This window comes from Culex pipiens, chromosome 3 (assembly GCF_016801865.2).
Source record: "Culex pipiens pallens isolate TS chromosome 3, TS_CPP_V2, whole genome shotgun sequence".
Classification (NCBI taxonomy): domain Eukaryota; kingdom Metazoa; phylum Arthropoda; class Insecta; order Diptera; family Culicidae; genus Culex; species Culex pipiens.
The window spans coordinates 98,339,304-98,353,494 of record NC_068939.1 but is presented as its reverse complement, the minus strand read 5'-3'; the positions used below and the strand labels follow the sequence as shown (position 1 = coordinate 98,353,494).

Genomic DNA, 14,191 nt, shown 5'->3' with positions numbered 1-14,191 from the left:
CGCAGTTTATTGCGGCTTTGTGCTGCACTTTTTTTGCTGCTCTGCGAGGTGGTGCTGACGGGAAGAAGCAGCTGAAGCGTTCCTGGTCTGCGGCGTTGCTGGGAGCTGATCTACGGCGGCTGGCGGACGGAAGCTGCGACTGCTGTGAAGGAGAGTGTTTGCGTGTGCTGGACGCTGTCACCGGAGGTTCCTGGAGGATCTGCAGCGTACCAGGAAGTGTTTGGGTTGCATGTGGTGCATGAGGTGTGTGTGTGTGTGCGTTTGTGAGGTGTGTGCCATTTTGGGTTGAGTGAGTGAGGGTATTTTTCGAGCGATTTTTAAATAAAGAAGTTGGATTATTTTTTTACGCAAGAGCGTTTATTTCTGGGGTTGTGGTTTGGGTTGTTTCCTGCGCAAGCCCTGAATTGGTCTGTTCTCTGTCGGTCTTTCCACTGCTGGTACTCCACCTTGGCTGTCTCTCCCACTGTCAATCGGGTCGCGTAGAACGTGGAGTCGATCGTTTCGGTGTTCGCGGTTGCAGTGTTCCAGATTTTTGGCGGTCAACGGTGAGTGAAGGCGGTAAAAGATGGACGAGTTGAAGGACTTGCAGAAGCAGGAGCGGCAGTTAATCCTTTCGATCAACGGTGTAGGAGCATTTGTTGATGCGTACAAGAAGGCTGAGCACGAGAACCAGATCTCGATTCGGCTGGACACCTTGGAGGAGGCCATGCGGAAGTTCTACAAGGTGCGCCGCAAGATCGAAGCCATGATCGACGACGAGGATGAGGACGAAGTTGTTGGTGAGTCAAAGGAAGCTCGGAAGAAGCGGTTGGCTGATCTGGTGGTTCAGCGTGAGATGGAGTACAACAAGGCTCTTCGTGACGTCGAGGAGAGGTACTTCGTGGTTAAGGCGAAGCTGGTCGCGCTGCGCCCGGTCAAGGTTGAGCCCACTCCAGCCGCTGACCTCAACGAATCCTGCTTCGATCGGTCGACCTCTCGCATTAAGTTGCCGGACATCAAGCTGCCCAACTTCAGCGGCGCGCTGAAGGACTGGATCCCGTTTCGCGACACCTACAAGAGCCTCATCCACTCCAACCTGCAGCTGCCGGACATCGACAAGTACACCTACTTGAGGTCCGCTCTGCAAGGTGAGGCGCAGCTAGAGATCCTGTCGGTTGATTTCTCCGCAGAAGGCTACGACGTTGCTTGGAAAGCACTGGAGAAAAAGTACGACAACCACAAGCTCATCGTCAAGGCGTACCTGGACGCGATCTTCGACATCGAGCCACTGCGAAAGGAGAGTTTCGGCGGTCTGTCTCACCTGATCAGCGAGTTCGAGACGAACCTCCAGATGCTGAAGAAGCTCGGTGAAGGAACGGAAGCCTGGTCAACAATCCTGGTCCACATGCTCTGCGCGCGTTTGGATCATGCCACGCTGCGACTGTGGGAATCGCACCACAACTCGAAAGCTGTGCCGAAGTACGAGGTTCTGATCGAGTTTCTGCGTGACCAGTGTACGGTGCTGCAGTCGATCAAGGCCAACCGGCCCAACGAAGGAGACGGACGGCAGAACCGATCGAGAATCTCAACCGCTCACACGTCCTCGCAGTCACAACGGCGCTGCCTGTTCTGTGGAGAGACGTTTCACATGCCGTTCAATTGTAGCAAGCTGAGAAACATGTCTGTGTCTCAACGAGTGGAGGAAGTAAATCGTCGTCGGCTGTGCAGGAATTGTTTGAATGCTGGTCATTACGCCGATGGATGTTCTCGTGGTTCGTGTTCCCGCTGCGGCGCTAGACATCACACGTTGCTGCATTATGACACGCCGGCACCTGCTGGCGCTCGTCAAGGAAGATCCTCCGTTCAGAATACGCAAAATCGACCCCCAGCAGCTGGACAACAACAACACACGAGACAGCAAGGCCAGACACAGAACAGTTCCACCCAACCAACCACAAGTTCCTACCCCGTGCACCAATCCACTTCTCGAAACACTCACCCACCACCACCCACAGACTCTCGCAATTCCACCACCCTCAATGCGGCATCCCTCCCCGCACAAAATGCACCCACACTGTCCCGCCAAGTCCTCATGTCCACGGCTGTAGTTCGTGTTGAAGACCAGTTCGGAAACTATTCGCTCGCTCGGACACTTCTGGATTCGTGTTCCGAGTTCTGCTACATGACTAGCACCTTTTCGAAGAAGCTGAAGTTCCGGACAACACCCGATGTACTGAGAGTACAGGGCATCGGAAACGGCTCGGCGACGTCGCTGAAGGCCGTACGTGCGAAGATCCAGCCGCGGTTGGATACGATCTCGTCGTTCTCGGAGGAAATGCGGTTCCACTTGCTGCAGAAGATTTCCAGTGATCTACCCGCCACACCGGTCGACGTCAGCCAGTTGATGCTCCCCAGTGACATCATCCTCGCTGATCCGCACTTCGGAGAACCTGGTCCCATTGATATGATCATCGGTGCTGAGTTTTTCCTCGATCTGCTGTCTGCTGGTCGGCGTAAGATCGTCGAGGACGGTCCGACGCTGCAAGAGACTGTGCTTGGGTGGATAATCTCTGGAAAGGTTCCCGCATCGTCGCCCAGTATCCCACGCACGGCAACCTACGTCAGCTCAACAGTTGACCTGAAGGAGTTGATGGAGAGGTTCTGGGAACTGGAGTCGTGTCACGTCAACAGCACCCACTCGGTGGAAGAGTCCACCTGCGAAGAGCTGTTCAACAAGACGACGATTCGAGACGCAGAAGGAAGATTCGTGGTGACCTTGCCGAAGAAGCAACGAGTCATCGAGAAGCTGGGCGAGTCCAGAAACATGGCGATGAAGCGGTTCATCGGCATGGAGAAGCGGTTCACGACGAATCCCGCACTGAAGTTCATGTACACGGAGTTTGTGCATGAATACCTGCTCATGAAGCACATGCGAGAAGTGAAGGAGGACAGCGGAGAAGGCCCCGTCTACTACCTGCCGCACCATGCGGTTCTGAAACCCGACAGCACGACCACTAAACTGCGCGTGGTCTTCGACGGATCCTGCGGCACCTCCAGTGGTGTGTCCCTCAACGACGCGTTGATGGTAGGACCGGTCGTGCAAAGCGATCTCCTCTCGACCGTGCTACGGTTCCGCTTGCATCGAGTCGCGTTGATCGCTGATGTGGAGAAGATGTACAGGCAAATTCGCGTGACGCTGTCCGACCAACGCTTGCAACGCATCTACTGGAGAGACAACGAAGACGACCCCGTCAAGACGTACGAGCTTTCGACCGTCACCTACGGAACGTCCAGCGCTCCGTATCTCGCTACCAGGTGCTTGAAGAAGCTTGGAGAGGATTGCGCGGAAAGCCATCCAGTGGCGTCTCGCGTCATCCAAGAAGACTTTTACGTCGATGACATGCTGTCTGGCGCAGACAGCATCGAAGAAGCAAGTGCGCTGATGAAGGAAGTCCGGCAGGTCACCGATTCAGCTGGGTTCACGCTGAGGAAGTGGAACTCGAACTGCCCAGAGCTGCTCAAGCAGCTCCCGAAGCACCTGAAGGACGAGCGCAGCACGCTCGAGATCGATCCTGCGAAAACAACGGTGAAGACGCTGGGATTACGATGGGAGGTGTCAACCGACATGTTCTGCTTCGTTCTCCCACAATGGAAGTCGGAACTGTCCCCCATCACGAAGCGCACGGTCCACTCGGACTCTGCTATGCTGTTCGATCCCGATGGTTTCTTGGCTCCGGTGGTCGTTCAAGCAAAAATAATCTGCCAACAGCTGTGGAGGATAAAGAGCGACTGGGATGTACCACTCGACGAATCGCTGCAGCAGCTGTGGAGAGACTATCGTATGAGTTTGATGGCGGTCGCAACGATTAAGGTGCCGCGCTGGATTGGGTTCAGCACCGATTGCGTCGAGATCCAGATCCACGGTTTCTGTGACGCTTCAGAGCGAGCTTACGGTGCCGGCCTCTACCTACGCTGCACTGCGCTTGACGGTTCCGTCACGTGTCGACTGTTCTTGGCCAAGTCCAAGGTAGCTCCGATGGAGAACCTGAAGCGCAAGAAGAAAAAGGTCAACATTCCACGCTTGGAGTTGTCGTCTGGTTTGTTGTTGTCCCACATGTACGAGAAGGTGCAGTCGATTCTACCAGCTGCACAGTTGTTCTGCTGGACGGACTCGATGATCACGCTTGGATGGCTTGCGTCACCCCCGTCACGTTGGAAGCCGTTCGTTGGAAATCGGGTCTCGGAGATTCAGCACATTACGAGGAACGCAATCTGGGGACACGTGCCTGGAGAAGAGAATCCCGCAGATATCATCTCGCGAGGAATGTCGCCGGCGCTACTACAGTACCGAACCGACTTCTACGAAGCGCCGCGCTGGGTCGTTCAAGATCGGGAGAATTGGCCGAGAACACAACGTGTGTCCTTGGCGGACTTCGACCCAGAAATACTGGAAGAACGTGTCACCCCAGCATTTCCCACTCAAGTGCGACCTCCGCACTGGTTGTTTGGACTGTGTGGCTCGTACATGGAGTTGGTACGCTTGGTGACTTGGCTGCAAAGGTCCAAGTTCAACCTTTCACCGAAGAACCGAGCTGTTAGAAGAGTTGGATTCCTGACATCCGAAGAATTAGAAGAAGCTGTGCTGTTTTTGGTTCGACTGTCGCAAGAAGAATGTTTCCCTGGAGAAATGCATTGCCTGAAGGCCGATGGTGTGGTCCACCCAACGTCGAAGATTGCACGCCTCAACCCACAACTGGTGGATGGCGTCATGCGAGTCGGTGGTCGTCTCTCGAACGCGAAGATCTCGACCAACCGGAAGCACCCCTTCATTCTGGACCATCACCATCCGTTCACTCGACTGGTAGTGATGTACTTCCACGAAAGACTGTTTCACGCAGGGCAACAGCTGCTCATCGCGAGCGTCCGCTCGAAGTTCTGGCCTGTCAACGTCCACAGCCTAGCGAGACAGGTCATCCACGAATGCATCAGTTGCTTCAAAAGTAAGCCGAAGGTGATCGAGCAGATCATGGCGGATCTGCCTGCTGAACGAGTGAATCCAGCGCCGCCGTTCCTCCACGTGGGCGTGGACTACTGTGGCCCATTCCTCGTCAGCTACCCGAATCGCAGGGCGAAACCTGTAAAGTGCTACGTGGCCGTATTTGTGTGTCTCGCTGTGAAGGCTGTCCATCTGGAACTAGTCTCCGACCTGACGTCCCAGGCATTCATCGCAGCGTTGAGAAGGTTCGTGGCACGCCGCGGCAAACCGCTGCAGATCAAGTGCGACAACGCCACCACGTTCGTCGGAGCGAAGAACGACCTGATGGAGCTGCACCGGCTGTTCTACAAGCAGCAGTTCCAGGATGTCGTCACGAAGACCGCGCTGGAAGATGGGATCGAGTTTAGTTTCATTCCACCACGCTCACCGAACTTTGGCGGCCTGTGGGAGTCGCAGGTCAAGTCGTTTAAAACTCACCTGAAGAAGACATTCGGACTGCAAGTACTGAAGATGGACGAGATGCTAACTGCCCTAGCGCAGATCGAAGCTGTGCTCAACTCGAGACCGTTGACGCCGATCAGTAACGACCCGCAGGACTTTGAAGCGCTAACGCCCGGACATTTCCTGATCCAGCGTCCCCTCACGGCCATCGCAGAGCCAGATTTGGAAGGAGTGCCACAAAACCGCTTGGCAATGTGGCAAAACGCGCAGCGTTTTACGCAGCAACTTTGGAAGAAGTGGAGTACGCAGTACCTGTCCAACCTCCAAAGTCGGACGAAGTGGACGAAGGAGCGAAACAACGTCGCCGTTGGTACGATGGTGCTGATCAAGGACGAAAACGCGCCTCCCCAGAAGTGGAAACTTGGTCGAGTACTGCACGTGTTTCGCGGAACGGACGGCAACGTGCGCGTTGTGACCGTTCGCACGGCAACCGGACGCTTCGATCGAGCGATCTCGAAGGTCTGCGCGCTTCCCATTCGGGACAACCAAGAATTAAATCAATCGACGTCTGATTAAGCACTCGCTGTGCGCCCCGACGCTGCTGCGTCATCCATTTTCGAAGTTTATGTTGGTGTCTGTAGGATGTATGTGTGCATGTTAAGTTGTCGTAGAAGGAAGTTCACTGGACGCTGTCCAGTCTCTCTGCTCGGTAGACACCTGTCTTCCCGAGCTCAGAGCGCAAGGCGCTCACCTGGTTTTGGGATTGTATGTTGTCATGTCGTTAATCACATCCTATCATCGGTAGCAAATCCATCCACGCTACCACGTCTCACTGGAGGACCCATGGATCCTGCCAGTCGGTCTCGGCTGCTCGTTCGGCATTGAGCTTGGCCAGCTCACGCGCCGATCGACCTTCCCGACGACCACGAAGTACGAAGTCGAAGACATTCCAAGCCAGCGAAGGACAACGCCCCCAGGAATTCACCGATGATCTGCGGATCGAGCGCCAGAATTCACCTGGTGGGGTAAGTTGTTCCAGTTTTCGCACGCTACATACACCTACTACATCCAAGTTCTGTCCGAGGCACACCACCAACTACATCGACGTCCGAAAGTCCACCCGCACAAAACGCATCCTCGTCCGCAACAACAGCACAGCGACGACCAGAACACCGCCGAACAACACACCACCAGCGTAACACCTTTATGGCCTGCGGGCCCAGTATCATCGTTACCTGGCTAGGTAAGTTGTTCCGGTTTTACAGAAATCTCCACCAGAATACTACAGAAAATCTCTCCCCGAGGAAACCTGCAACGGAAACAGCATCAACAAGATGGCACAACGCACGAAGAAGAAGAAGGCATCAACCGATGCACCTGCACCCCAACCGTGTGCACTCTGTGGTCGACAGCTTGTCCCACCCGAAGCAGAGCGTGGTCCGCTGGAGCATGCGACCACCCACACCGAAGATTCGCAGCACAAGGTTGCACCAGAAGGTCAGCACACGGCCAGCGAGCTGGCGAATGCTGACGACGCGAAGCAGAGGCTGCAACGGCAGCAAAAACACCACCACGACCGCTACTCGGCGGCGACCCCCACGAGAAGGCTGCAGCGGCAGCACCGAAGCAGCAGGTGACCAGATGCAGGGAGCAGAGTTGCAGTAGAAGCAGAATTGCAGCTCAAAAAGATGATGCACCAGCTGCGTCGTCCACGATGCACCTCACCCCACGATGGCAGCAGTTTTGTTTACAACAGAAGTTGAAGATCGAATGAATTATTGAAGTGTTGTGAAGTTAGCCCTAAGAATATTAGATATGTAATTAGTATTAGTGAAAGAGAAAGGTAGAGAGGTTTTTGAAATGGTTGAAACCACAGGTTTCAAGGCGGGCGGCATGTTTAGAAATTAAGTTTATTTGTACATTGCGCCGTTTACCCTATGAACTAGATCAGTTTGAAGATGAACCGTGAGAGAGAGAATGAGTGATGAGAGAGTGCGTGAGAGAGAGAGAGAGAGACCGTACGGGAGTGCCCGACGGTTCAGTGTGTTTACATTTGCGAATAAAGTTTAAGTTGCTTGCCGATACTCGACCGGCCTGGTTCACTGAACCCGCGCGTGTACTCGTTTGCCCCGATCGTCGCGAATAAATCTGTGCGCACAACAAACCGTGTTTTTATTCGGCCTACGGGTGAAGAAGTTTGGGTGTGAGGTCGTTGACCTCTGTCGAAGTGCGCTCTGGACGAGCAGAAGAAACTCCCCCGCAATACAGTCCACAATTTGAAGGGCTCGATCCGGAACAAATACATTTGGGTAAAAAAGAAAAAAAAATCACTTTAACAGCTAATCCTAACTTAAAACTAAAAAAAATAAATCCATTGAAATATTCAAATTCCCTAGAACGAGTAAACTACGAACTGTATTTTAAGATGAATGCTCCAAGAGTTCTTATTTGTTCCTGGGGAGTTTTGCACCCACGCAGAGTTGTTGTCATCTCGATGAAAATGTTCAGAAGTTCTTGTGGTGAAAACAGGTCACTACTGCCTTCACACGTTGATGTTGGTTGGTTTTCCCTCGGTTGCTGACTGAAGCCTGGAGGTGTTGTATGCTCTGTTACTCTTTGACGCTGATTCAACGGCAATGACTGCAGATTTGGAACCACTCGAGTAGATCCTGCTCCTGGTGACGCCAAAGCAGGAAAATCCACGTCCGTGTATGCTGGTGGTGTTTTGCGACGATTTGGTTGGTGCCTCGTCGTCGCTTGCTGCCGAATTTTTACAAACTCAGCACGTTTTGGGCAGCTTCGATTCTTAGTCGAATGGTCGCCGCCGCAATTGAAGCATTTCGCTTCGATGTTCTCGTTGATTGTTTCGCAAGCTTGTGTTTTGTGCTCACCTCCGCAGGTTGCACAACGACTCTTGATGAAACAGTTCCTTCCACCATGTCCAAACTGCAAGCAATTCGAACACTGTGTCACGTCACGGTGCACTGGGCGATAACGTTCCCAAGTCACGATGATGTTGAAAATTGCCCGAACTGCTTTTAGCTCAGACGGCGTTGTCGATCCTTTCTCGAAATGAACCAGGTACAGTTGATCACGATACTTGATGTCCTTGTTGTGTCTCGTCATCTTGAAGACTTCGATCACGTTCAACTGCAGAGTTTTGAGCTCTTCTTTCAGCACACTCACATCCATGTCGTACAGGCCTCGGAGGACCTGTTTCATGGGGCGTTTACCTGGATTGTCATGGCTGTAGTATTCAATTTTTGTGTTGTTCAGGAAATCCCGAACGTAGTTGTAATCCTTTCTGGTAGGTAGCAGAATTTTGAGTCCATCAGCACACAAGCGAATGGAAGCTCGTAAAGCACCAGATTTGATAAACCCGGTCAGCCACTTTCGCACCGAATCCGATGACGATGTTTTCACAAAAATGGGTGGCAACTTTTCCCGTCGTTCAAATTCTTCCTTCTCGCTCACGTCCACAGGGAGGGTAGCGAACTGGTTTCCAGACAATTTTTGAGCGTCCTTGCTCAAACTGCCTGGCTTTGCAGGTAGCGCTTCGGCATTCTTTAGCTTCTTCAAATCTGCCGATCCTGCTGGTGAGGACCGCCTCTTTTTCTTGCCCTGAGGCATTTTTGCACTTTTTAAGCACTTTTCAGGAGCTAAAATCCAGGAGTACCTCACTGAATGATGGTCCACAAAGGAATGACAAAAGTTTCTTAAAATGATCTCCACGGGCAAAATACAAATTGAAATAAAAATTGGGCAGTAAAGGGTTACGATACAAAACATATCCCCTTGACTTAAAATATTCATTGCAACAAAAATATTGTTTATGTTTTGTGCAGTTGCGTAGAATGTGCATCTGCAGAATTTACGATTTAGCTATCTTTATTTTATAAAGATTAAAAAAATAATTTGCCAAATTATCTAAAAAGTGAAATTCATCTTGAACAAAAGATTGACCAAATAAATCAATAAGAAAAGTGGAATAAAAAATGTGTTTAGTTTTCAGCAAAAGGAAAATTTAAGTTTTTGGAGAAAGTTGAGGAAAAATTTCATGTATGACTACTACTTTTTTACTACATTAGCATTAGCATTTAGCATTAGCATTTGGAGGACGCCCCACCACCGGAAGGCTCCACAACGCTTATCCCACTGTTTGGTATGGTTGTGTTAGACCCTCATCCGGAACAATAATCCAACACGGGAGATACCATGTCTTCATCTTTTGATGAGTGTGTAATACAGCCCAGGGCATAAGGGGGTCCACGCCGGGTCCAAGCTATCCTCGGGGAAATGAAGGAATGTTAGTAAACACCTATCTAAAGTGCGCGTCACCTTAGTGGTATAGATGTTTGTAGGGAGGTTTTGGACTCAATGTTAGTAGGAGAGGTAGAACCCTAGGATATACCCCGAAAGGTATTGCGGGCGAGTCAAGTAAATTTAGTTTTTTGGTTATTAAACTTATACAGATGGTTGTACAGTATAAAAGATGCATGATTTATATATATTCGATTTAAAGTCACGGCAGATACAACGCGACGAAGCCGTGCATGATTAAATTGTCTGTAGTATTACTAAACTTCCTCAGGTAAAACAATGCTGATTAAACACAGTTTTAACATGTCTGCTGTTAAACTCAAGCTATCGACTGTAAGAGTAAAGCGAAGTTTATATATTTTTCTATAAATTAATATGTGTTTAAGCGAAATTCGAGGCTAAAGATGATTTAACGCATAATTAGAATCTTGAATTTAAACTCTTACAGCGATGCGGAGGGAGCATCAAATATTTATTTATTCATCTGTTTTATTTAAATGTGAGAGTTAGAACTTAAATTAAAACGACCGATTCAAAAGCATTTAACTAGTTAGAATTTAATTTTTTTGTGTAATGGGATTAATCAGCATATTTATTTTTTGTCTAATCTAATCTAGGGTGTGTCTTGTGTGCTGTTATTTAATAATAAAACGAAACTATTGGCACTACGCCCCCCGGGGCATGGCCTTCCTCTAACGTGGGATTTCTGCTCCAGCGCCTCTGACGAGACAGGAGAAATTTAATAATACATAATGCAAATATACCTAATAAATAATAAAATTTCATGTAATTGGAAAGTCCTCACCGAGATCCTTAAAGTTGCTGCTCTTCCAATTTGAGTCGAGTCGAGTCTCAAGAGAGGGAGACTCAAATAGATGAAGCGACGATTGCAACACCGGGCAATCAGTGTAACACCTACACACTTTGATCACTAGTTCACTTTTTTCACTCTTTTCCATTTATTGCGAAACAGTTGTCATCTTCCTTTGAAAATCTCTTCTCCGGAAACCATCGCTGCCTAAACGACCGATCAACTGCCAACGTTTGTTGTGTTGCACGACAAACTCACAATTATTGGGTGATGTTTTCACTGAGAAACAATTTCCAAAACACCGATACTTTACCGATACCGACACTTTTTCCTTTGGGAGCGAAGGGTGTAGCTAAGCTAAAATTGGACCACTAGTTGAACACCTCTTCAGGAAGCCGACTACTACTTTTTTACTACAGCTTCCAAAATTCCAGTTCGATGATTTGGTGAAGTGTCTGAATAAAAAAAAAAAAACAAAGTCTAGGAGCATGCCAAATTTGATCCCTCTACGACAAAGGGAAGTGGGGTAAAACGGGCTTTGAAGTTTGAGGTAAAAAAAAAGAAATTTTTTACAATTGCTCGTATTTTCGTAAAACTTGATCAACTCTAATTCTCTTGGTTGCATTCGAAATGTCGTTTGAAACACTTTAAATTTGCCGTAATGATTCGGGATTGTTCTCTGGAAATTTCACGTAAGTTTGAATTGTTGGAATTGTTAATTTTGATTTGAAAAATGCCAATCACAATAAATTATAATATTTTTTTTAACCAATTTGTTGGATTAGGGGTGAAACGGGTATTCGCCTACTTGATACATCATTTGACGTCTTTTGTTCACAAGGATTTTGTTTAGAGTAAGTTATCTTGTCTATTTAAAAGCTATAAGCAACAAGCCTTACCCGACAAACTTCGTTCTGCCTTTTTTCGTTTGTTGACGTTTTTAACTTTTTTGCTCATTCAACCTCCTGTGATCAAATTGATTTTACGTAACTTTTCCCATACAATCTGCAGATTTTATGGAAGATAATGCCTTCGATTGAACTACGATGTAACACACAGCTGAAAGGAACTTCAAAACTCTGTTATGTACCTAAATGAACTCATTGTAACTTGATTATTCACAATAAACCCGAATTGAATTGAATTGAAAATTTATTTAACTTTTTTTTATATGTTTTGCCTGGTTTGCCTGGCTAAAGATTATTCTGTGTAATAGAACGTAGAGAATAATTTCTCTGTAAATAATTTTTATATTGGTTTATGGATATGGTTCTTTATAATTGATTCCAAGAATTTAAACTTTGTGACTAGATTTCAAACTTGTTTCACTCCCAACCGCTGTAAAATCTTAATTACTGACTGCCAAATTTAGCTAATGATGTTATGAAAAATCTCATCAGCTCCACGCTAGAAACCACTTCCCCGGGATGGAGACGCGGTGGTTTTCGGTTCGTCACCCAAACTGAAATCCACCTCCAACTTATCGCTATTTATGCAAATGGAAAGTTTTTTAATTAAATTTATTTAAGTCTAATTACAACCGGCGTCGTCATCATCCCGTCCAGTTTCGAGGCCCCCAAATCGTGGGAACCCAAACTTTGTCCCCGACTGGGAAGGGAGCCACGTGCCCTCCGTCTTGTGCCAGGGCGTTGATGGGAAAATGTGCATCGCCGAGCGTGTGTCCCTGCTGCTGCGGGTGAATCTCAATTAAAACTCGTGGTCCGAGAGGTCCTTCTGGATTTGACCGGAACCCGGAGAGTCAATTTCAGAGACCCCGAATCCGTTGACCGGCTTTCCCGAGCAGCGGCAGCAGATGAATGTTGACTGGTTTTAATTATATTTGATGTCACAAGTAAAGTTTAATTAAAATTTTAAAAGTTCTTGAAAGGCGAACCGACGAGTGACGACGACGACGACGAGGGTGGGTGAAAAAAGTGCCGGGGATTTTTGGGGGAGTTTCGGGAAACGGGATTCCGGGAGTGTGGTCCTAAGCTGAGTCCTCGTGGGAAAATGAAAAATCGTGAGCTTGGCTGAGAGTGGGGGGGCGGACGGCAAATGAAAGACCGGATCTGCATAAAATTTCTAGCTGAGTGAAAATGTCAGCACCCGAGATCAGCTATTTTTTTTCTGTGGGGTGGTGAAAGGGGAAAACCCCTCGGAACTGAAGTGAAGGAGATAGATTTCGGGAAAATTTTCCAGGTTTTCATTTGTGGTTGTGTTTTTGCTGTTTTGATAAGTTGAGCAGATTAGATGAGATAACGGGGGCATGAATACGGTGGTGCTGTTAATGAAGGAGCTGAGGTGTACGAGAGGACCTTAATAGAGTGTGCACGTGGGTAGGAAAGTAAGATTAATTAGCATGCTAATTAGTTTGTTTATTTTACTCACTGGATTTGATTCAACCCGAAAGTTATCCGAAAACATTGTTGTGAGTAGCTTGAGGTGTAATCATAACGAACGTTTTTGTAATTATGCACTGAATAGTGATAATTTGCTAACCTTGCAGTTGTGAGGATATTATTTTTTAGCATTAGCATCACGGTATTTGGTTGATTCAGATTATAATAATATGTAGCAATTTCTTGAAACTCATGGTTCACCGTCTCGCTTAAAAGCTGTTCATCAATAAATTTACTTTGAAAAATATTTAAGAATTTATAGAATTTAATGTTTGTTAATGGGTTTTGCGGAGTAATCAGTTTTACTTAGTAAGAACTCTGATTTGATTGTTTTTATTTCAAATATGTTGAAGAATTTCAAGTAAAATTAATTCCAAAAACATGGACTTTGAGATAAAGTTTTTGAGAGTTTTATACTTATAGTTTTTGTCTCAAAAGGATTCTTTTTTAGTTAAGGCCTTAGTTTAAAACAATTAGAGTTTTCAACTATATACATTATTTGAAACAACTCACAGTTGAAAGGAATCCCAAAACTCTGTTTTGTATTTAAGTGGACTTAAGTGGATCATGGCAAAACATGACATTTTTCGTCCTTGTGTTCATGACAAAAATATCGAAAAATGATGATTGTAGCACAAGGAATTTGAAACATTTTCAACAAATCATAGAACATGTTCATGTTTATTTTCTCAAAGAAGGTCATGGTGACCCCTGCAACTTTGTTGCCAAGATGTTCAACATAAAAAAAGTAAGAAATACGCCACCATTATTGTCAACTCATTAGACATCTCGGATTGCTTCATTTGTGCAAACAAAGATAAGCCCCAGCCCAGCACTGCTGCAAGACGTCGCGGCTAAATTGTACGTAAAATCGAGATATCGTATAAAACTGCTGCGGGTCCGTTTTGCCGCGCCATAAAAACAACCCTTCAGGCCGGGATAATTACGTCGGAGGGCGAGAAACTGTCGCATTCATGCTGCATTGAATAAATCCTTCAACAACTGTCCGGTCCTGTCCTCGGCCGTTTCAGCTGGAAGTGTTTCCCATTTTTTTTCTTTCTTCGCTCTATTTCTTCACTCTGTGATGTGCAACTTCAGAAAAAGTGCTCCATTTCGTCCTGAAACTGTCGTCGAGGAAATCATTATCATTTTAATTACGCCCTCCCTGCTGTTGTGATCGTTGGCGTTGGCGCTAAGATTGTAATAAATTATGAAATTAAAACAGGACACTTGCAGAGTTTTCTT

The 14,191-nt window shown here is 47.5% G+C and overlaps 1 protein-coding gene across 1 annotated transcript; it reads left to right on the top strand.

Annotated features, from left to right (window-relative positions):
* Positions 1-565: 565 nt before the first annotated feature.
* On the top strand, positions 566-7,053 carry LOC120421411 (uncharacterized). The gene is made up of 4 exons (XM_039584619.1): positions 566-5,935; positions 6,222-6,369; positions 6,427-6,611; positions 6,682-7,053. The coding sequence occupies exons 1-4, from the start codon at positions 566-568 to the stop codon at positions 7,051-7,053; spliced, it is 6,075 nt and encodes a 2,024-aa protein (XP_039440553.1).
* Positions 7,054-14,191: the final 7,138 nt, after the last annotated feature.